Raw genomic sequence first — 21,544 nt, 5'->3', positions numbered from 1 at the left:
GCGCAGGGCCCCTTACCCCAGACGACGAGGTCGGCCGAGGCCTCGTCCACGCCGCGCGAGTTGGTGGCCAGGCAGCTGTAGGTGCCGGCGTCGGCGAGGTGCGCGGGGCTCACCAGGAGGCTGCCCGACTCGAGCAGCGTGAAGCGCGGCAGCTGCACGGAGCCGCTCGCCAGGATCCGCTCCCCTGGGCACCCGAGGGAGCCGTGAGCCCCGCGCGGGGAGCACGGCGCCCGGCTGAGCTCGCAGAGGCCCTTTACCTTTCTGCCAGGCGATGGCAGGGCGTGGAGCCCCCGCGGTCTCGCAGTTGAGGACCACGGACATGCCGTCAATGACCGTGCTGTCCTGGGGGCCCTTGGTGATGTTGGGCGCGATGCCTGGAGCGGCGAGACATGCGGACACCCCTGTATCCCACCCGGCAGAGCCCAGGGACCCCCGCAGAGCCCAGCAGGGACAGGGGGACATCCAGGCTCATCCCCCCTCTCCCATCCCGCAGCATCCCAGGCACCATCCCACATGGCACCTACTGGTCACGGCCAGGTAGGTGGTGGCCTGCACCTCTCCGGCGGCGTTGCGCGCGAAGCACTGGAACATGCCGGTGTCGTGGGGCAGCAGCCCGCTGATGCGCAGGCTGCCGTCCGGCAGCAGCTGGAAGCGGGAGAGCTGCTCCAGGGGCAGGAGCGCCGCGTCCTTGTACCACGCCACGGCCGGCGGGGGCACGCCTGCAGGGCGGCAGGGTCAGTGCCCGCCGGTGCGCCGCGCCGCCGGCGCCACGGCCGCTCACCTTTGGCTTGGCACGGGATGGCCACCACCTTCTCCATCTCGGCCGTGATGTGCCGCTCCGGCTCCCTGACGAACTGCGGCGGCTCTGCGAGGGGCGGCCGCGGATGCAGCGGGGGCCCCGCTCCCCAACGGCGGCCCCGCGCGCCGCGCGCCGCCCCTTACCCAGCACGGAGAGGAAGGCGCCGGCAGCCACGGCGGGGACGCTGCTGCTGCGCAGCGCCGCCTCGCACTCGTAGTAGCCGCTGTCGCGCAGTGCGGGGTGCAGCACGGTGAGGCGGCGGCTGTAGTCGCTGATGCCGCTCGAGACGGGCACGCCGTCCTTCCGCCACGCGATGTGCAGCTTCATCAGCGGCCTGCCGGAGCGGGCGGCACGTCCAGGGCGCCGCCGCGCGCCCCTGCCCGCCCGCCGCGCCGCGCGCTCCCGTCCACTCGCCTGGCGTTGGCCACGCACTCCAGGGTCACCTCCGAGGTGCCCGCCACCACGCTGGTGTTCCGAGGCGGGATGATGATGGTGGGAGCGATGGGATCGGCTGGGCCACCCACATCTGTGGAGAGATGGCCAATGCAACAGCAGTCAGCACCCGTGCGCCCCACGAGCATCCCGTGCGCTCCACGAGCATCCCCAAAGCCCCTTCCCCAAAGCCTGGGTAAGAGCAGCGCCCACTCCAGCTCCTGGGCTGGACCAGCCCATCATCCCGGCACCAGGGCACCTCCGGAGCTCCCCGTAAAGCATCTCCCATAGCGAGCCTGGAGGGTGGCTCCAGCAAGGCACGGGTCGGGAGGGAGAAGGCAGGGAGTATATAAAGCAAAATAATTGCCGCGATAAAAAACCCTCATGTAGGCGCCATAAAAACATGATCGGCTCGAAAGCTGCTGATAGAGCCGAATCCATAAACGGGCTCCACACCGTTTATCGCCCGCCGGAACGGCGAGGGGCAGAACAACAGATTAGCGAGGTGGGGGTGGATAAACATCCTGCCGGGAAGGCACCTGGAGCAGCACCCGGAGCAGCGGCACCACGCGGAGCAATGCCGCCTTGGGGCATCATTCCTGGGTCGAGCTCATCCCCGAGCAGATCCCGGCGAGCAGAGGGATGGGGCCACCCGCGTGTCCCCAAATGGGGCTGATCTGGAGCAATGCAGGGGACAGGGGCAAAGCCAGGGAGGTGCCCGCAGCAGGGGCTCCTCTGCTCCGGATTCCCGGAGCATCCCGGAGCCGCGCACGGCCGGGATGGGCTCCGTGCGCGCTGCAGCCCTCGCACGCAACGCAGTAAATTTGGAAGCGGCTCAATTGCCAAGTCAGCAGCAGCCGGAGCCTCCCGAAGAGATTTACTGCAAATTAAAGCGGGGCCCGGGCGCCGGGCAGGGGCCGCGCGCACTCACTGGCCACGGCCAGCGTGATGGGCTGGCTCGTCTTGTTGTCCCCGTTCTTGTCGTTCACTGCCTGCACGTAGTAGCGCCCCGCGTCCGGGGCCACCGTGGACAGGATGACCAGCGTGTTGTCCAGCGTGATGGCTCTGCGGGGACAGGGCAGCCTTGGGGGACGGGGACAGAGACACTCGCCCCAAAACGAGCCCTCCCTGCTGCCCCCCTCGCAGCCGCCGCGCACAGTGCAGATTAATGGTGGTTTTTCTCTTTTTTTTTTTTTTTTTTATGGAACGATCTAATCTGCTGGAAACATAAAATGGTTTGGGGAATATATTTTACCATTAAATACGAGATAAAGCAGTTTTATCTCCTCAATCCCGCTTTGCAAATAGAAAGGAGACCAGTTCAATTCCTGCATAATGTGGGTTACAAATTCAATTCCGGCACGGCGCATCCGTGGGCGCCGGGTGCTCCTCCCCGCCCCCGCTGCGCCCTGTCCACTTCTCCCCCATCCCGCATCTCGCAGGCTCCCCGGATCCCGGTGCCAAGTGGGAGCATTGGCAGCCGTGTCTGGGTTTTCATGCACGGTGCTCGAGAAGGAGGTTTAATGCCAGGCTGCTCCGTGGCTTCCTGGGCATGTGGAGGGGAGAGAGCAGGACGCGGGATAGAGAGCGTGGGAAATGCAGTGCCATGGATGGAGAGGGTGGGAAATGCAGCGCTCCAGAGCTGGAGCATGGGGAAATGCAGCAGCCGGGACCCACAGTACAAGAAATGCAGCACCAGGGACCTGGTGGGTGGAAACGCAGCACCCAGGACCCAGAGCAAGGGGAAATGCAGCACCCAGGACCCAGAGCAGGGGAAAGGCAGCACCCAGGATCTGGTGGGTGAAAATGCAGCGCCCAGGACCCAGAGCAGGGGAAAGGCAGCACCCAGGACCCAGAGCACAAAAAATGCAGCGCCGGGGACCCCGAGCAGGGGAAAGGCAGCGCCAGGGACGCAGGGATCCTGCAGGGCGCCCGGGCCACGCGCGGGCTCCGCGGGGCCGCCCGCGTTACTCACATGCGGCTGCTGGGCGAGATCTTGCGGCCGTCGCGGAACCAGGTGACCTGGGGCCGGGGGAAGCTGGCGATGCGCGGCGCGGGCACCACGGCCGCCTGGCCCTGCGACACACGCTGCTGCCCCTCGCCCTCCTCGAAGCTGCCCATGTCTGCGGAGGCGGCGGCATCAGCGCCGCGCGGGCGCCCGACGCTGCCGCCTCCCGCCTTAGCCCATCACAAGCTGGAAATTTATAACCCTTGCAATAAAGGAGAGTAAAGCAGGGTGCAAGGGGAAGGGGGGGGATCTTTATTGACTTCCCTTAATTGCTGTAATTAAAAACATGTAAAGAATCTTTTTTTAACGACTTTGCCATTAGCACTAGTTGTTAGCACAGCTGCCTTATTAATTCCTCATTAGCTTCCTGATTTGTCCTTGCTGCAAGGGAAGGGCTCGCGGGAGCGCGGCAGGGCAAGTGCAGGGCGCTCTGTGGGGACCCCGGCCACATCCCGCATCACCCCGGGCTGGCAAAGCAGCCAATGTGCCCCTGTGCCCCGCGCCACCCTCCTCATCCTCGCACCGGGTACGGGAGCTCATGCCCTGCACTGTGGGTCCCCCCCGTGTCCCCCGATGGCTGGCACATCACTTACAGGCCACCTGCACCTCGGTCTGGCGCTGCAGCAGGGCTCCCATGCGGTTGCGCACGATGCAGCGGTAGAAGCCGGCGTGCGTGCGGTCCAGCGACGTGATCATGTAGCTGCGGGAGGGCGCGGGGCCTGAGCGCGCGGGGCAGCTCGCCACGCACGCGGCCGCGGGCACCACACGCACCGCGGGCACCACACGCACCGCGGGCACCACACGCACCGCGGGCACCACACGCACCGCGGGCGGCGCAGCGGCCCGCGCTGCCACCGAGGGAACGCCAGCGCCGGGAACATCCCCGTGCTCCAGCTCGGTGCCCTGCACGTTTCTGTGCCCCGGCTTGTTGTTCGGCACATTTCTGTGCCCCGGCTCGGTGTCCTGCACCTTCCTGTGCCCTAGCTTGGTGCCCTGCACGTTCCCATGCCCCAGCTTGGTGCCCTGCACGTTCCCGTGCCCCAGCTCGGTGCCCTGCACGTTCCCGTGCCCCAGCTCGGTGCCCTGCACGTTCCCGAGCCCCAGCTCGGTGCCCTGCACAGCTTCAGCTCAGCTTCGTTTGCTCTTTTGATGGGTTAACCAGAGCATCACACCCGACCCGGTGAGGCCAGTGCAGGAGCCTCTGCAGCAGAGGCGTGTTGGCATCCAGAGCAATGTCCCTGGGATAGCAAATCCCAACTCTGCTATTCCCAGGATTCACTACGCCACAGGGAGAGTTGGGGAGCAGAGATGAGCACCGGGGGAAGGCAGTGGGTGCCACCCCTGCAGCGGCACGGGCGCACCCTCCGAGTTAACGGATCCCACTCGCACAACACAATTCCCAAGCACAGCGTGCAGGGGTGCATGGATATCCGGACACCATCAGCACATCCCGGACAGAACTGACCCCCGGGCACAGCCCGACCCGTGGCTGCCGAGCTCCCAGTGCTGCCCTTGCTGGCCGGGCTGCCCTTCCCAGCCCCATGGAGCAGGCGCAGCCACCGGATCCGGCCCGGAGCCCCACCGGATTCCCAGAGCATCCCCAGCCGCTGACGCCTCCGTTCGGCACTTGTTTGTTTCGTTTCCAAAAGACGGAGTTGACAGAGCATCGTCCACGGGGAAAACGCATCCTCGGGAAGAGGTGACCCGTGTCGCAGGAACCGCGGTGACGAAGGACAGCAGGCGCCTCGAGGCGCCCCGGGAAGCAGCCAGGCCGCGCTCCAGGCCACCGGGTCAGGAAGGGCAGCCGGAGCCGGGAGACACATCCCGGAGGAGCAGCAGCCTTGCAAAGCATCCGACATCAGCACCGGTCGAGCCGATGGACAGATCATGCACATGAAGCCAAATCCTCTGCAGCCTGTGATGCGAGCAGGGAAGGAGTGCACAGCTCCGGGACAGGCAGCCCTCCAGCTGGGAAGGGCAGCGGGACGGGAGCCCCGGCAGAGCTCACAGCTCCCAGGGATGCCGGAGGGGCTGGTCCTGCCAAACCCAGAGCATGCAGAAGGCTCTACGCGGTGCAGCCCCGAACGGCAGCGCCTGGACCTCACTGCAGTCAACGCGCATCCACAGCCCCCTTTGATTAACACCCTGGGTAACGACTAATTAATTCTGGAGGGGACGTGTGCTTGAAGAGTTACTGTGCGGTAATGAAATGTCAAGTGAGCATTAAAACACACTTAGCAGAGGGTGATGAGTCTCGGCAGCGGGTGGCAGGCCCCGGTGCTGCCCGCGGCGCTGGGCAATCCCTGTTCCCAGGCTCCGTCATTCCCGCGTTGCCGGCTGTCCCTTGGCTCCGTGCAGGGAGGGCTCTGCATTGGGCTCTGTATTGGCCTCGGCTGCCTGTCCGCTGTCCATGGAAGTGGTTTCCTTTGGCCAGGGGAATTCCAGGAGCTCTGGTGGCCCCATAAATCACGGCCTCAACTGGCCCCATAAGTCACAGGAGAACTGAAGTGGGCATTAATGGCAAAGCCAGCCGCACAGGGACACACACACCTCCCTGCAGAAGTACCTGCTTCCCTCACCGTGCCTTTAAGCACCCCTGCTAACTACCAACTCCTGGTTAAGCACCCCTGCTAATTACCACCTCCTGGTAATTGCCAATCAGCAAGCCAAGGAGAGGCTGTGTGGGGGCAGTGGGGCTGACAAGGGGTCTGGGGGCTCCAGGATCCCGCCGGCCCTGCAGAGCGGTGCAGGGGGAGACGGTGACGCTCTGGGAGGTGGGAGATGCCTCCTCGTGGACAGCAGCCTGTCCGGAGGTAATGGATGGGCAAGGCAATTTCCGAAGGCAGCAGGGCTCGAGGCAGCCCTTAATAGGACAATCTCCTGTGATAAATTACCAGGCCCAACTAATCTGCATGTTAAATTTCTTGTATGCGAATAAATAAATATCCTCAATTCGCCAGAGAAGCGCTTTCCTTGGGAGGATTTCATTAAAGGCATCAAGCTGCCTGATTTGCATGCTCGGATTCCTCGTACGAGAAGTTCAGGCTCTGGAGAGCTCAGGGGAGAGCCCGGCACTGGCGAGATTGTGCATGGCAAAGCCCTGGGAGAGCGGCGTGCCCGGGCGCTCGCCCGGCCAGGCTGCACCACTTCGGCCTCGCTCAAGGTCACGGTGCTCCCCGAGGGGACACATTTCAGCTGTGGGGCTCCCTGGGACCAGGGATGCAGCTGGAGCATCGGGGACCATCCCTATGCATCCTACGCTGGAATCAAGTGGGCGAAGCTGGGCCAGTCCCCGGTGCCCCGTAGTCCCCAAGGATGCTCCATGGTAGGGTTGGATCCTCCTGCACACGGAGTCAGGCTGCTCCCCAATCCCCCGTGGTCCCCAAAGATGCTCCCAGGAGGGCCGGCTCCTCCTGCGCATGGAGCCAGGCTTGTCCCAAGCCTCCGTGGTCCCCAAGGATGCTCCCAGGCAGAGCTGACTCTGTGCATGCACAGTGCCAGGCTGCTCCCCGGTCCCCCACGGTCCCCAAGGGATGCAGCTCCATGCACACCCAGGACCGGGACGCTCCCCATCCCCGGCACTCCCCGAGGATGCTCCTGAGCGGAGCTGGCTCAATGCACACGCAGTGTCAGGCTGCATCCCAATCCCAGCTCCGGCCCTTGGCAGCGCTGGGAGTCGCTCCCCTCTGCAAGCTGCGCCCGCGCTGCCGGCAGGGAAAGGGCGGTTGCTATGGAAACACGCTGCCAAATTGGGCGAGCGGCTCCTTCCCTTCGGAAAGGTGGGAGCGAAGCCGGCGGCAGCGCCGGCAGCCGGGACCCGGGGCGGGCGAGCGGCGGCAGCGGGGCACCCGGGCGCTCCCGGCCCCATCGGGTGCTGCGACCTGCGGCGCTTCCGCACACGGCCCTGGGAAAGGAGCCGGCCGCCCCTCTCCCAGCATTAGGCTGTATCTGAACTCGTTAACTTTTAATTACTACCTTGCCGCTGCCTGAGCGGGCTGGCGCCACGCCACCTACATCTCTATTAAAATGCAATTTCTGCCCATCATAACTGATTTGAGCGCCTCGCCCTCCTCCCCTGCAGCTCCGGTTCCAGGCCAAACGTCCAAATGCAATCCCAAGGCGCAAGCTGCGGAGCGGAGGGAAGGGCCAGGCAGCGATCCACATGGACGTGGCTCCGTGCTGCCGAGCTGCCGCTTCCCCGCACACCTCTTGGTTTGCTCGCTTGCTTCCTTAATCCTTCCTGGCTCGGAGCTGGAGTTCCAGCGGGGCTCAGGGGGACGGGGTCACCTTGGTCCGGGGGACACAGGGCTCTGGAGCAGCACGAGGGGACACTGAGGCCCCGGGCGGGCAGGGGGCTGGCCCCAAAACCAGAGGGAGCAGCAGGTGAGGAGCCGGGACCCCCTGCTCCCCGCCGGGCCTCGGGCACCCCCGCGCGCTCCGTGGCCCCCCACGCCGCTCGCGCTGCGCTTCCCGCAATCCAATTTAATGGTTGACATTTCGCATTATTCCCGGACATTTCGCATTATTCCCACCACGGCTGCCCTGTGCTCCCTCCCGGCCCCCGGGCACCTGAGCTAATCCAGGCCCCGCTCCCCGGCGCACGGACGGGCATGGAGTCGGGAAGCTGGAGGGCTCCGCGTGGCACCGCAGGCGCCGGGGGAAAAGGGGGACGTGGCGCGGCCGCCTCGTCCGCGTTCCCGGCATCCCGGAGCAGCTCCGCGTTGCTGTAGCAACCCAAAGCCTTTGGATTCGATGTCTTTAAATGGGGAACGGCTTCTCTCGGGCTGAATTATTGATTACAGCGGAGCGGGCGGCGTGCGCACGCACAGGAGCCCCCCTACACCCACGGCCCCACCGGCGAGACGCACATCCCGGAGCCCTTCTACTGCCTTGGAATAACGTGCCCTGGATGCGGATGGGAAGGGCACCGGGCTCAGCACCCCCACACAGCCCCTCCAAGCCCCCCAACATGGAGTTGGAACCGGAGACCCAGCCCAGCACCTGCACTCTGGCTCAGCATCCTGCATCCCGCATCCTGCATCCCTCATCCCGGAGACGCTCCCGCATCCCGCCCGCCAGGCGCATCCGCAGGCTCACCGGTACTCCAGGGAGAACTTGGTGAGCTCGCGGCTGTTGTGGAGCCACTTGAACTCGAGGGGCCAGCTGCCCTCGGCCATGCACGTCAGCACCAGGCGGTTCCCCTCCAGGTGCACCTGGCTCCGCACGGGCTCCGTCTTAAAGTACGGGGAGACGTCGTCTGCGGAGAGAGAAGGGAGAGAAGGTGAGAGCTGAGAGCTGCCGCACGCCGGAGCCACCAAATCCCAGCCGCACCACCACAGCGAGCACCATGAGCGGGGAAGAGCCCAGCCAGGAAAGACCCCAACCAAGGAAGACCCTGATCAGGGAAGACCCTGACCAAGGAGGACCCCAACCAAGGAGGGCTTTGACCAAGGAAGACCTTGAGCAAGGAAGACTTCGACCAAGGAAGACATTGACCGGGGAAGATGCTGACCAAGGAAGATCCCAACCACAGAAGACCCTGATGAAGGAAGACCCCAACCAAGGAGGACCTTAGCAAAGGAGGACTTTGACCAAGGAAGATGCCGACCAAGGAAGATCCCAACCAAGGAAGGTCCCAACGGTTTCATTTCAGGCATGCCCTGAGCCTCAGAGCAGATGTGCAGATGGGCATGGAGCAAAGCCAACTTCCAACACCCCCGTCCCCTGTCGCACTGCGGATCCCTGGCCCGGGGTCTGCTCCACCTGGGCTCATCCCCGCCAACGCGCCACGCCGCCAGCTTAGCCCAGCTCGGTTTATCTAAGCTGCTTTCTCTCTCCATTCCCGGCTGCCTTTGTAGTGCTTTAGAAGCTCTGAGCTCGCAGCTAGGGGGTAACGGGAGGTGGAGGGGCCAGGAGCCGAGCGAGACATAAGCACTTACTCCTCTCCTGTTTTATTTGCTAAGTAAAACTATAAATCGAAACACACAGCTCCATTTTCTGCTTAACAAATGGAAGCCCTTTCACTTCAAAGACACATTCATATTCCTCAGCAGCTTTCAAGTGCGCTTTCAATCACGGCTCCCGGTTTGTTCTTGGGGGCAGGCGGCCGCTCGCTCGCCCGCGCGCGCTCGCTTCCTCCTCAGTCCTTGACACCAGGGCCGGCCGCAGCGCGGGACCTGCCGGCCCCGGCCTCCCGCCGCCCCAGGCACGAGTGGCACGAGCTGGCAGGAGCTCAGCGCCGCCTGGCTTTGAAGATGCACAAGGGAAAAGGCACCAAGGGCATCTTGGAAACACACAAGCCCAGCCCAGGGCCGCAGGCGGGCGGTGGGAGATGTGCAGGGATCTGCACACCCGTGCTGTGACCGGGCAGCAGAAGCCGTGTCTGCACGCGGCGTGGGTCACGCTGCATGTGCAGGAACGTGCATGCACACACGTTCACGGGGATGTGCATAGGGATGTGCATGCACACGTGTGCACAGGAATGTGCATGCACACACGTGCACAGGGATGTGCATAGGGATGTGCATGCACACCTGTGCACAGAGATGTGCATGCACACGTGTGCACAGAGATGTGCATGCACACACGTGCACAGGGATGTGCATAGGGATGTGCATGCACACCTGTGCACAGAGATGTGCATGCACACGTGTGCACGGGAATGCGCATGCACACACGTGCACGGGAATGCGCATGCACACGTGTGCATGGAGATATGCATGCACATATGTACATGGGGACATGCGTGGGGCCATGCAGGCATGCACGTCCTCGCCACAGCACGGCAGAGACACGCTTGACCTGCAGTGCCGGAGCTTTCGCCCACGTCGGATGAGTTAGGGCCAGGCCCGGCCACCCACGGGATTACTGTGGGCTCCCCACACCGCCTGTCCCCGCTCCCGGTTCACCCAGGCAGCTTGGAGCAGCGGCGACGGCACCGGGATGGCCTGGGCTGAGACCTGGCACACTCGCTGCACATGCCCACGCTGAGCCCTCCGGCAGCCCCATGGCACGGGGCTCTGCACCGCGGGTGTCACCACGCGCCGTCCCCGCGGCCAGCACGCTGCTCACATTCCTCCTAATTTGATTTTAAGCAGCTAAGTCGCATGGCGCTTTGAAGCACCGGAGCCATCTGTTCTGCATTAACGGGTGAAAAACGGTGCGGGCAGGAGAGGCGCCTCCTAATTCCCCTCTGAGCTCGCCGTGCTATCTGGCTGCCGAGGCCTTGGGACACAGCACGGGAGGGAGCAAAGTGCCCAATTCCTTGGATTTCCCGGCGTTCCACAGCAGGGCAGGGGCGCTTCTCCACCTCAGTTTTCCGGATGCTGCCCACATCCACGGAGCCAGCAGCAGCAATCCCAGGATTGCAGGGATGAGCTGTGTGTCCCGCTCGCCCGGGTGGATGCGGCTCCCGTGGGTCTGGGATCACCCAGGACCCTGCAGCTCCCGCGGCTCCGGGGCCCACGGCCGGTTTCCCCATCACCGGCTGGTGCCACTGCCTCCCCCCCATTCAAACCAAGGGTCATTACCGCTAATTCTGCCTCTCCCCATCTGCTGCGACTGTTTACACTCCACTCGCTAATTAGAGACTAATTAGTCGGTGCAGAAATTCATCACTTCCCAAACGCAGGCGGCTGCGGCGGTCCGGGAACAGCTGCACATCTGCCGGCGGCGCGGCGCTCCGGGCGCGCATCCCGCGGGCTCCGGAGCACCCTGGAAAACGCAGGATGAGGGAGCCGGGCGCTGCCGCCGGGACAGGGGACGAGCCCGGCTCTCCCTGCCACCACCAGCGACATCTGAACGCTCCTAATCCCCGCTAACGGGATGAGCATCTTGGGCCCGGCACTTTATTTACAGGGGGGCTGCGCCCCAGCGCGGGCGGGCGCATTAGCGGATATAGGGCAGCGCGCCCCCGGAGCCGTAATGGATCCTAATGCCCGGCCTAATGGGCCGCCCGGGAACTAAGCCACCCCTGCCCGCCCGCAAATCCCTCCTGATGGGAAGGTTTAAGCCCCGAGGAAGCCAACCTGAAGCTTTGCCAAGGGCACGGCGCGTCGCGGGCAGCCTGGGGGATGGAGGGGTCCAGTCTTGACCATCCCTGCCTCAGTTTCCCCATGAGAAATAGCAATTCCTGGCAGCGGGATGGAGAACCCCGGGATGCAGCGCCCCAGGATGCAGCGCCCTGGGATGCAGCTGCTGCATTGCAGGATGCCCCGGCACAGGCCCCGGCACCCGGAGGTCAAGCGGATCCCCCTGCTCGAGGCTCTCGCAGCGCGACGCAGCACGCCAAGATTAAAAAACAATAACGAGAAAGCGAAACCCGCCGCTATAATTACCAGCCTTTAGCCGCCAGCGGAGGCCGGGGAGGGAGGGAGAGGAGGAACACGAGGAGAAGAGAAATGGAGAAGCAGAAATCCACTAAAATTTTAATAGGAACCACTGCATTTAATTTAACGACACATTTTTTCAATTACCAGAATAATTGTTTTATTCATAAAACGCGTTTCAATAAGGAGGGTAATTCTGCTTTGTTTTTATTATTCATTAGGGGAGCGCCCCGGCGGCGCGCTCCCCGGCGCCGCGGCACCGCGGGGGTTAAGGCTCCCGGCGCTCCCGCCAGTCCCGGCGCCCACCGGCCGCTCCGGTGCCCATCCCGCCCTCTCCCTGCTCCTTCACGCCTGCCTGGCTTTTCCAAGGCGGAATTTTTTCCGCCTTTGCTAAATATAGTGGCGGTGCTGGCGGGGATCCCGGCTCCACAGCCGGAGCCACGCGGAGGGGCTGAGCCAGGCAGCCGGGCCAGCTCCGCGCGAAGGAGCCGCATCCCTTTCCAAGCCATTCCCAGGCGGTATTCCCAGGAAATACATTGATTTTTCACCGTCTCTGGTAAGGCAATTGTACCCGTGAAACAGCGCATGGCCCCGGAGCAGGACACGGAGAGCATGGCCCTGCATTCCGCATCCTGCATCCCGCATCCTGCACTCCGCATCCCGGCCACCGCCCGCTCGCCGGACCCAGCGGATGCGGGCGGATTAGCAGTGCTCACCGGCATGGCTGGAGCCATTAGTATTCCGGAGATGCGTCCGCTTTCCTTTAATAAAATGCAAACAGAGGCGCCGAGCGCTCCCTGCACCTGGAGCCGAAGGCGCTCAGGGACGGGAGCGTAACGGGGCCGCGGCGGCCGGCGGCTGCTGAGTCCCAGCAAACTCAGTGCACGTGCGGCGGCGCGTGCAGGCGGCCTGCTCCTCCACAGGCTTTTTTATATTTCCCCCCCTTTTCCACAGCTAGAAAAGGACGTAATTGTGAATGTGCCCGTAAATCCCTGCAACTCCCTCCGCTCCCGTCCTTGCCCGCCTCCCCCTTCCCTTCTCCCCCGCCGAGAGCAGGAGCTTTATAAAACTCCTCCTGGCTATTAATTAAAAGCAACCTCTCCGCTGCCGCGCGCGTACTTGCCGTAAATTAATCGCGGCCGCCTTAATCAAACCCCATGTCCCATGCGAGCGCGGGCGCCGTGCCGGGGTGCACCCACCCGCCCGTGAAACGCGATTCCCGCGCTCGGCCGCGCGCTTGGAGCCTCCCGCCGGGCACCGCCGCTCCCGGCACCGCCGCTCCCGGCACCGCGCTCCGCTCCACGGCATCCCCGCATGGAGCCGGGATGCAGCCCGGCCCCTCCGTCCCGTATGGGAGCAACGCCAGCCTGGAGCGGGCTACGGGACGGACAGCCGCCGCTCCCGGCACCGCGCTCCGCTCCACGGCATCCCCGCATGGAGCCGGGATGCAGCCCGGCCCCTCCGTCCCGTATGGGAGCAACGCCAGCCTGGAGCGGGCTACGGGACGGACAGACGGACACGGTCCTGCCGGGAATGCTGGCAATGCAGGAGCGGATGGAGGGACACCCTCCTGCCAAGCCGGCACCACCGCATCTCCCCTTCCTCCGCCCGCCGCTGTCTCCAGGCCCATCCTTATTTATTTATTTGCTAATTAGCTGCTGTTTCCATAACAAACGCTCCAGCTTCTCCCAGCCTCCATCAGCCCTGGGGCTGGATTGTTAACCAGGATTTTAATTTGTTAATTAAAAGCAGGATGGCTCCGTAACAAGCTCCGCTTCCGCGGCCGGGCTCTCCCAGGGCTCGGCGGGCCGGCGGCAGCGGCGGGAGCTCATGGCCTTTTCCAAGCATAAGGTCGAGCCTCGTGGCACAGCCATGCCAGGGATGCGGATGGTGGGCATGGAGCCAACCTCCTTTTGGGGTCCAACCCCGTGTCCCCGTCCCTGGGCATTAGCTGCTTTAGCACGGGATAGTGCCAAGGGAGACGTCAGCCCTGGCCGGGGATCCGCGTCTCGCACCCGCCCCTGCGGTTCCGCCTGGAAAAAACAACACGTCCCGGTGCAGGAAAGCCGGCCGCGCCGCGGAGCAGCCCGGGCCCCACAAGCGGCACTTTGTGCTCCCGTCGCCACGTGGCCCCGCGCGCGCCCAGCTCCAGCCTGGCTCGCATCCCGCGCCCAACGCAGCGGCCCACAACCGGCCCCCAATGCAGGGACCCAGCGCGGGGACCCAGGTGCAGGGACCCCATGCAAGAGCCCAGCACCTGGCCACAAACACGGGGAGCCAAACGCATCGCCCCGACGCAGGGACCCGGCACTAGGCACTGGGCATGGCGCTCTGCGGCACTGGGACTGCTGGGGCACAAACCCTGGAGAGCAGGGACAGGAGGGAGCATCGCTGGGATGTGCAATGCACAGGGATGCGTGGGGATGCATGAGGATTCACAGGGATGCACAGGGATGCACAGGAGCGCACAGGTATGCGCTGGGATGCTTGGGGATGCGCGGGGATGCTCTGCAAATGCACAGGGATGTGCGGGGATGCACAGGGATGCGCAGGGATGCACAGGGATGCGCAGGGATGCTCAGGGCAGTCACAACCCACCCGTCAGTCCTTCTCCTCCCTCCCGCCCGGCTCTGCCAAGGAGGCGGATGTCGCTGGATCGATGGCTCCGTCTCCCTGCGTCTTTGGGCCCGGGGCCACTTGGCAGCACCGAGGCCCTTGGCTGCGCTCCCTGCGCCGGAGCCGGGCTGGCCGCAGCCGGGCACGGAGACGCATGGAGGCCACAGGGGCTCATCCGGGGGGCTGACGGGAGCAGGGGGGACACCGGGACGCACAGGTGGGATGTCCCCAGGCTGCAGCCAGCACATCCATGCACACGGTGCATCCCAGTCCCCATGCACGGCCCGGCCCTGCGCACGGTGCATCCCGTCCCCGCGCCCAGCTCCGTCCGGAGCCGCTTCCCGAGCGAACCCTGCCGCTGCCGCCGTCATGGTGAGGAGGCTCCTCAGTATCTGGGTCAGTGCTGTGAGTCACAGAGACCCGCGCAGTGACTCAACGCAACAGGGCTCTGCGGAGCAGGGGGTCCCGGAGCGGCGCCAGCACCAGCAGGAGGGGAGAACACAAACATCCACACGTGCGGGCCACAGGAGGGGCCGGGAGCACACAGCTCCGGTGAAGGATGGGGATGCGCAGCCGGCGAGCCCTGGGTGCAGCCCTGCATGGGTCCAGGCTGGATTTGGCGCCGCACATACAAAACAGAGCAAATCCTCTGGGAATTCTTGGGGAGCATCCTCAGCACTGGGCCTGTGGTGACTCCATGCTCCGGCACAGAGCAGCCGGGAGCCTCCCGGCATCCCCGTCCCTCCAGGACGGCCGCAGCAGCAGCTCCCGCCGCCCATCCCACCGGATCCCGGATCCGCAGACCAGCAGCAGCGCCTCCCCATTGAGAAATAGGACGGAGAAAGAAAGAAAAAAATAAATAAAAGAAAAAAGAGGAACCACAAGAAAAGGCCGGCTCAGCCGTTCCCACAGCGCTGACGCAATCCCGCGGGATGCAAAACCCTGCGCCGGATCCCGGCCCCCGCGCCAGGATCAAACGTCGCATCCAAGAGCCCCGCTCCCGGCCACATCCCGAGGAAGCGGCCCGGGAGGAGAGGCATTTCGGGACAGCAGGCCTGGATTTACTCTGGGTGCTGCCCAGACTTCCTTTCCCCAATGTTTTAATTAGCGAAGTCATTGCTCATCTTCAACACAAATAGCTGCAGCCTGAGTGCAAATAGTAGCGAGGCAGATTTTCCTGGGAAAAGCCTTTTCCAGGACTTCCCGCCTCCCTTGCTTGCAGAGGAGGGACGGGAATAATTTACAGTCCAGCGTCTGCCCTTCAGCCGTTCCTGAAGATCCCGCATTCCCGGTGTGGAAGAGCGAGTCCTGGCCATTGCACTGAGCGAGACGCTGGCAGCGAAGCCAGAGCGCCCGCTGCACGCGGGGACACGGGGACAAGGATGCACGCACGGCACGCGGATGCAGGCTGCTAAACGCTTCCCGGCAGCCAGAACGGGCACCGAATTAAACATCTCCCCCTAATGAGCTGATTGCATCGTTCGCGCGCGCACCGAGGAACTCGTTATCACCAAAGCGCGGCTCGCTGGGCTGAGTGCGGCGCTCGCCACGGGGACCGCGGGCGCGCTGCCCGCCCGGCGGCACGCGGCCCTTTGGAAACACGGAGCTAATCCCGCTTCATCCCCCGGCCGGCGTCAGCGCTTTTGCAGGCGCTTGCAGGCAGATTCCCGTGGCTGGAGTTCCGTTATGATGGCCAAGCCGATCCCCGCAGGCATCCGCAGGGCTCAGCCCTTCCCAAAACCTCTGGATAGTGCCAGAGGGGGACGTTCATCCCAGAGAGCTCGTCCCGATGCATGGGGCTGGGGACAAGCAGGCTGCAAACGCGCGCGGGAGGGACACAAGTGCTTGGAGAGCAGAAGCCCTTCTCGCCCGGCGTTGCGAGCAGGCGGTGCCCGCGGCTGGAGCGCCGTGGGGAGCCCGTGCGCTCACCACGATCGATTAAGGGGCTCTAAAAATAGCCCTCGGCTTCATCAGCTCATGCGCCTTGAAGGAGCGGGCGCTGCAGAGCGTGGCCGCGCTGGGGACGGCCGGGATGGCCACATCCCCCCTTGTGCGGTCCCCCCGGGGGACACCGGGCGCAGGAGCAGCCGGGCCGTGCAGCCGCCGGGGCTCCCGCGCGCTCCCCGGCCCCGCTCCGCGCGCCCGGCTCAAGGTTAGCGGAGGAGGAGGCGCGGGCTGCCGCCGCGGCGCCCGGCAGCGCGCGGAGCAATTAGCTACCACGGCTAAAATTAGCTCCGTGGATTCTCCCCGCTCGCGGTCTGACCCAGGAGGACTCTCCGACACCGGGGGCAGCGGTGATTTATGAGAAGCGACAGAGCTGCGAGCGCAGGGACGGGGCGCACGGCACGCACAGCGGGCCAGGACGCCTGGGCCCCACTGCCGCCCTCTGCGCGGTCCCCACACCAGCCCCCTCGGCCTGCCCCGGTGCCTCAGTGTCCCCCATGCCCAGCTGGCACATGGGGACAGCCGGCCGGCAGCTGCGGTGCTCCGAGCGGGTGACAGCAGTGACAGCCGCGGCAGCCTGGCCTTGGCATTCCTGGCATGGCCACCGTGCCGGCCAGGATGCCCAGCTGCCGGCGTGCAGTGGCAGCTGGCCCTGGTGCCCAAGGCCCTTCCTGGCATGCGGTGGCCTCGGGCCAGGAGCTGACACCAATCTGCAGCAGGGAGGTGACACCGCGGATCAGCCAGCAGCTGCTGTGACAGCATCCCAGGAGCGCGCGGCCGGAGAGCCTCCCTGCGCCCCGAACCCGCATTCCCGCAGGGACCAGGGCAGGGACACGAGCAGACACCAAGCGAGGAGACAAAGGGGGCCGGGGACCAGCTGCAGCCCAGGAGTGTCCCCTGCCCTCGGCCCCGCTCCCAGGGATCAGGTTACCCAGTTCCCAGGCAACGCCGCCCGGCGCGGCCTCGGCATTCCTGCGTCCCGCCGCGCTGCGGGCTGGGGCCGCCGAGGGGGAGGCCGCTTCTCCTGGCGCAGACAGGTGGTCTGTGTCGGCCTCCCAGGGAAGGGGAGGCAAGGGGATGCGGGAAGCACCGCTCCGAACAAGGGGGGATGCGGGAAGCAGCACTCCAAGCAAGCAGGGGGATGCAGGGGGATGCAGGAAGCACCGCTCCGAGCCAGGAAGGGGCTTCCCTCCTATCCCGAGCACAGCACGGCCAGGAGCCCATCCCACGCCGGTTCCTGCTCCCATGGGCGCTGGCACGCTGGGAAGCTGAGCCCGGCAGCGCTGGGGCGGTGTGGGCAGCACGGCGCCCCCGTCACCTTCGTTAGTGCAATCCTATCGCCAGTGACGGCGCTGGGTTTATTACCATCCCGGTACTGCCCATTCCTCAGCAGTGACACGCGATGTGCTAACGAGCCTGAGGGACCTAATGAGGTCCTGGGGTCCCAGCTGAGCCAGTGCACCCCTGGGAGAGCGTGACAGTGACGGGACGGAGCCATCCCCGGGGGCAAGCGGCTCTTCCAGGGCTTCACACCGCCCTGGTCCCCAGCAGCAGGATCCTGTGCGGCCCCTTCCCTGCTCCTGGCTCCAGCCCCTTCCCTGCTCCTGGCTCCAGCCGCGGGCTCCGCTGTGAGCTCCAGGGACAGGGACACGGTTTGTGGGGACACGCAGGCAGAGTCGGGGCCGCCGCTCATCGCCGCCGCCTGCCCGCGACCCGCGAGCTCCCCCTTCCCTCCCTCCCTCCCTCCCTCCCTCCAGGTTTAGTTATCAGAGCTTTTCCAGGCTCCCGAGCAACCTGCATCTGGCCGCCTCCCCCCGCTCGGCTCCGCGTTGCTCCCGCCGAGCAGAAATGCCACCGCCGCCTAATCCCGTCATTAAGGGCCGAGCGGCACGGGAGCGCCGTGGCGGCCGGCCCGCCGGCCTGGCGGGAGCAGCCCGCACCATGCCCAAGGCAGGGAGCGCCTGCACCCGACCCCGCGGGCGCTGCGGTGCCGGGGACACCGGGGACACCGGGGACACCGGGGACACGGGCGGCAGCGTCGCCACCGAGCACCGACGCCGGCGGCCGCCGCGCAGCGCGCCTGCCCTCCCCCTTATCGGGTCATCAAAATTTCATTGCCGTGCCTGGCCACTAATGGCTTCCAAAGAAGCATCAAATTTTAATCTTCCCGTCCTTTCCCCTAAAAGCCACTTTCTTTGCTGAGCCGGAGCTTTGCGTGAGGCTAATGTGCCAGACATTAGGAGGCTCCCGGCCTGGGGGTCCCCGCGCCAATGGTGGCACATCCAGCGCCAGCCCCGGCAAGGGGCTCGTCCCCACACACGCCCGTGTGCCCGGGGCCCATGCGCGGAGGCCAAAAGGTGCCGGGAGGCCCCGCTCCAGCCCCTAATAAGCCTCTTTGGCCAGGGCTGCCCGCCTCGGTCCCCTGCCCCAAATCCCGTCTGGAACCTTAAGCTTCCCAAATCCCTCCCGGGACTGGCCACAGCCTCGTGAATCCCATTAGTGGGTCCCTGACGGCACCGGGGCTACCCCAGGCTGTGAGACCCACAGAGAAGCCCCGGCTCCTGCCCCATGGCATATGGGGAGGACGAGACCACGGGGACCAGGTCACCCCGCGTGCAGCGCGTGGGGCCCGGGGATGGGTGGTGGGCGCACGAGGGGTGCACTGCGACACCCGCGCAGCGCTGCTGATTAGCCTCCGCCAAGCGCCGCCTTCCGCGCCGGGTAATTAGCGCCAGGCCCCTAATCAATAAGTTATTTTTTGCCACGGGTAATTAATAATTACACAGCACAGCCAGGCTGTAATTAAACTCACATCCCCTCTCTCCCTGGCATCGCGGAGCCTTTATTTTAGCCACAGCGGGCATCAAAAGGTGGAAATCGCCTTGGCCGGGAGCCCGCGCGCGCCGGCCAGGAAGGTCTCTGTCCCTCCATCCCTGCTCCCCGCGCCTTTCCCTGCCCATTGATCCGGCTCGCTCCGGCAGCCTCGATCAATAGCGGCAGCACAAAAGCGCCGGCCCCGCTCGCTGCAGGCCCGGGAGCCTCCGCGGCCGCCCCGGGCGATGCCCCCGCTGCAGCCGCCCGCGGTGCCGCCCGCTGCTCGATCCCTGCGCACGATGCCCGCAGGTCACCCCGTGCGTTGGTGCCTTGGAGGACCCCAGGACGGGCCGCGCAGGGGCAGGGGTTGCAAGGCGGGTGCCGGGTGCTGGCCCCGGACCCCCAGCCGGTCCCGCGGGGACACTGGGGACGCGGGGACGGGCTGCTCGCCCGCCGCCAGGCGCGCAGCGTGGCCCAGCAATGTCACGGCGCCTGCAAGGAGAGCGCAGATGCAACGTGCTGCAGGAGCTGAGCTGGAACGCTCCGCGCACGTAGCCGGTGGGAGCGAGGCAAGGAGCGAACCCTCTCGCTCCCGCCTCGAGGGGAGGCTGCAGCAGCGACAACCCCCATCTCCCACCCCACGGGGAGACCCTCACGCTCCAAAAACAAATGGAAGGAGAGCACAACGCACCGGGAGACGGTCCCGGGGCCAGGGAACAAACGGACCGCGGGGGACCTGCGAGACGGAGGCGCCAGCCAGGAGGAGAGGAACTCAGCAAGGGAGTGAATCAATCAAAGAGACCTTCACAGCTCCCCACACAGGGCCTGCCCGGATAATATACTGCCGCTTTAGATGTTATGTTCTGAACTTAATTACTGAGAAATTATAGCAGTGCTGGGGGAAGCACAGGGGGGAACGGGAAGATGGAGCGTGCAGGGACTCTTGGCTCCGCTTGCTGCCACAAACAAGGGCAGGAAACGCCGCGGGCCCCCAGCTGCACCCCCGGGTTTGCAGCGTGTGTGCCCAGCCGAGCAGCGGGGCCCAAGGCGCCCGTGCTGCAGCCCTGCCAGCCCGGGAGCCTCCCCCGCATCCCTGCCCGGAGCCGCACGGCTGGGCAAGGGCAGGACGCCAGGACCCTCCCCGCGGCCCTGGACCCCGGATGCACCCCGAGGGCCACAGATTCTTCCTCCATCCCCCTTGGCTAACAGAGCAGCTGCAAACAGCCCGTGCAGTGCCAGAGCCCCGGCGGTGACGGGCGGCCCGGCTCGCCCTGCGTGGCGGTGCCGCCTGGCCCCAAGGTCCCGCCGGGTGCACAGGGAGCCCTAGGCACCCATGGGGACACTGGGCAGCGGCCCCTCCTCAGCCCCGGGCTCCTGCCCTGCCTGACCAACAGCTTGAGGGACAGCCAGAAATGAGACCAAGGCAAGAACCGCTTCCCAGGAGCCACCCAGACTTGCCCCCCAGATCCAGCAGTGCAAGCAGGGGGTCCCCCCGGAGAGGAAAACGGGCATCTTTGTCCCCAGTCCGTCCATGGGGGATGCTAAGGCTCACAGGAGCGCGGTCGGCACAGTCTCTGCTCCATACATAGGGTGCTGTTTGCCCTCCACACCCGGCTGGGGGGCACTTGTGCAGCAGGGACACACAGCAGAGCCCTCCCGCTTGGCTCCGGTGGCTCCCGTCCCCCCACCGAAGGACTCTGCCCTTCCCAGGGGATTCTCTGAACACCCCGGGGCTGTCCCCCACCGCACCCTCCGTGACCACCTCGATCCACGAACCCCAGCTAGCCCCAAACTTCCCCGGTCGGAGCCCCCCGAGCGGCCACCTCGGGGCTGGGGGAAGCGGCGCTGCGGCCGCAGCAGAGCCGGGACCCTCCCGCATTCCCCCCGCATCCAGCCGCGAAGTCAATGTCACAGTTGGCGCCTGAGGAAGCCGCAGAACCGGCGCGGGGGAGCGCGCTGGGCTGGGGCCGGGGTCCCCCTCGCACCCCCTTACCTTGGGCGCCGGCTCCCGGGGGGCCGGGCAGGGCGAGCACCGCGAAGCAGAGCAGCCCCCAGCTCCGCAGCCGGGCCATGGCCGCGGGGACGGGCGGGGGCAACTTCCCCGACTTTATAATCCGGGCGGCGGCGCCGGTCCTCGCTGCGCTCCGCCGGCCAGCGGGGCGTCTTCCGGGCGCGGGGACCCCCCCGGCGGCTGCGCTGCTCGTGGGGGAGGCGGCGACGGCAGAAAAAGGCTCTCGACGGGGCGGGGAGGCCCCCGGGCAGCCCCCCACCATGCGCAACTTCCCGGAAGGGTCGCGCGGAGCCGGGACCCCCAAATGCGGAGCGGAGCCGGCAGCCGGGCCCCTCCCCGAGCGCGGCGCCCCCGCTCAGGGAGGGGGGCGGGATGGGCGGCGCTGCGCCCCCCCGGCCCTCCCGGCCCGGCCGGGCACCATGAGGGCCGGCCGCCCCCAGCCGGGCACAGCGCGGCCGCCGAAAAGTTTGGGGTGCGGGGGATGGCGAGGGGGGGCAGGCGGCGCCTCCCCTGCGCTCAGCTCCCGCCCGGAGACATCCCCGGCTCGGCGGCCCTGGGGGGTGGCGGGTCTCTCGCCCCGTCCCCCGCAGAGC

The 21,544-nt window shown here is 65.9% G+C and overlaps 1 protein-coding gene across 1 annotated transcript in view; it reads right to left on the bottom strand.

Moving 5' to 3' along the window:
- The window catches only part of SDK2 (sidekick cell adhesion molecule 2), a 46,329-nt gene that overhangs the window by 12,533 nt on the left and 12,252 nt on the right, over nt 1-21,544 (bottom strand). The window contains exons 2-11 of the mRNA XM_026036861.1: nt 8,337-8,534; nt 3,833-3,939; nt 3,207-3,354; nt 2,163-2,296; nt 1,214-1,325; nt 943-1,133; nt 782-865; nt 525-719; nt 258-374; nt 17-184 (exon numbers count right to left, since the gene is read on the bottom strand). Of these exons, the coding sequence (XP_025892646.1) occupies nt 17-184; nt 258-374; nt 525-719; nt 782-865; nt 943-1,133; nt 1,214-1,325; nt 2,163-2,296; nt 3,207-3,354; nt 3,833-3,939; nt 8,337-8,534 (1,454 nt within the window). The remainder of the gene's footprint in view (nt 1-16; nt 185-257; nt 375-524; nt 720-781; nt 866-942; nt 1,134-1,213; nt 1,326-2,162; nt 2,297-3,206; nt 3,355-3,832; nt 3,940-8,336; nt 8,535-21,544) is intronic.

This window comes from Nothoprocta perdicaria, unplaced genomic scaffold (genome assembly GCF_003342845.1).
Source record: "Nothoprocta perdicaria isolate Ctin4 unplaced genomic scaffold, notPer1 scaffold_187, whole genome shotgun sequence".
NCBI lineage: Eukaryota > Metazoa > Chordata > Aves > Tinamiformes > Tinamidae > Nothoprocta > Nothoprocta perdicaria.
Note: the sequence above shows the minus strand (reverse complement) of the source record. Positions and strands in the feature narration are given on the sequence as shown.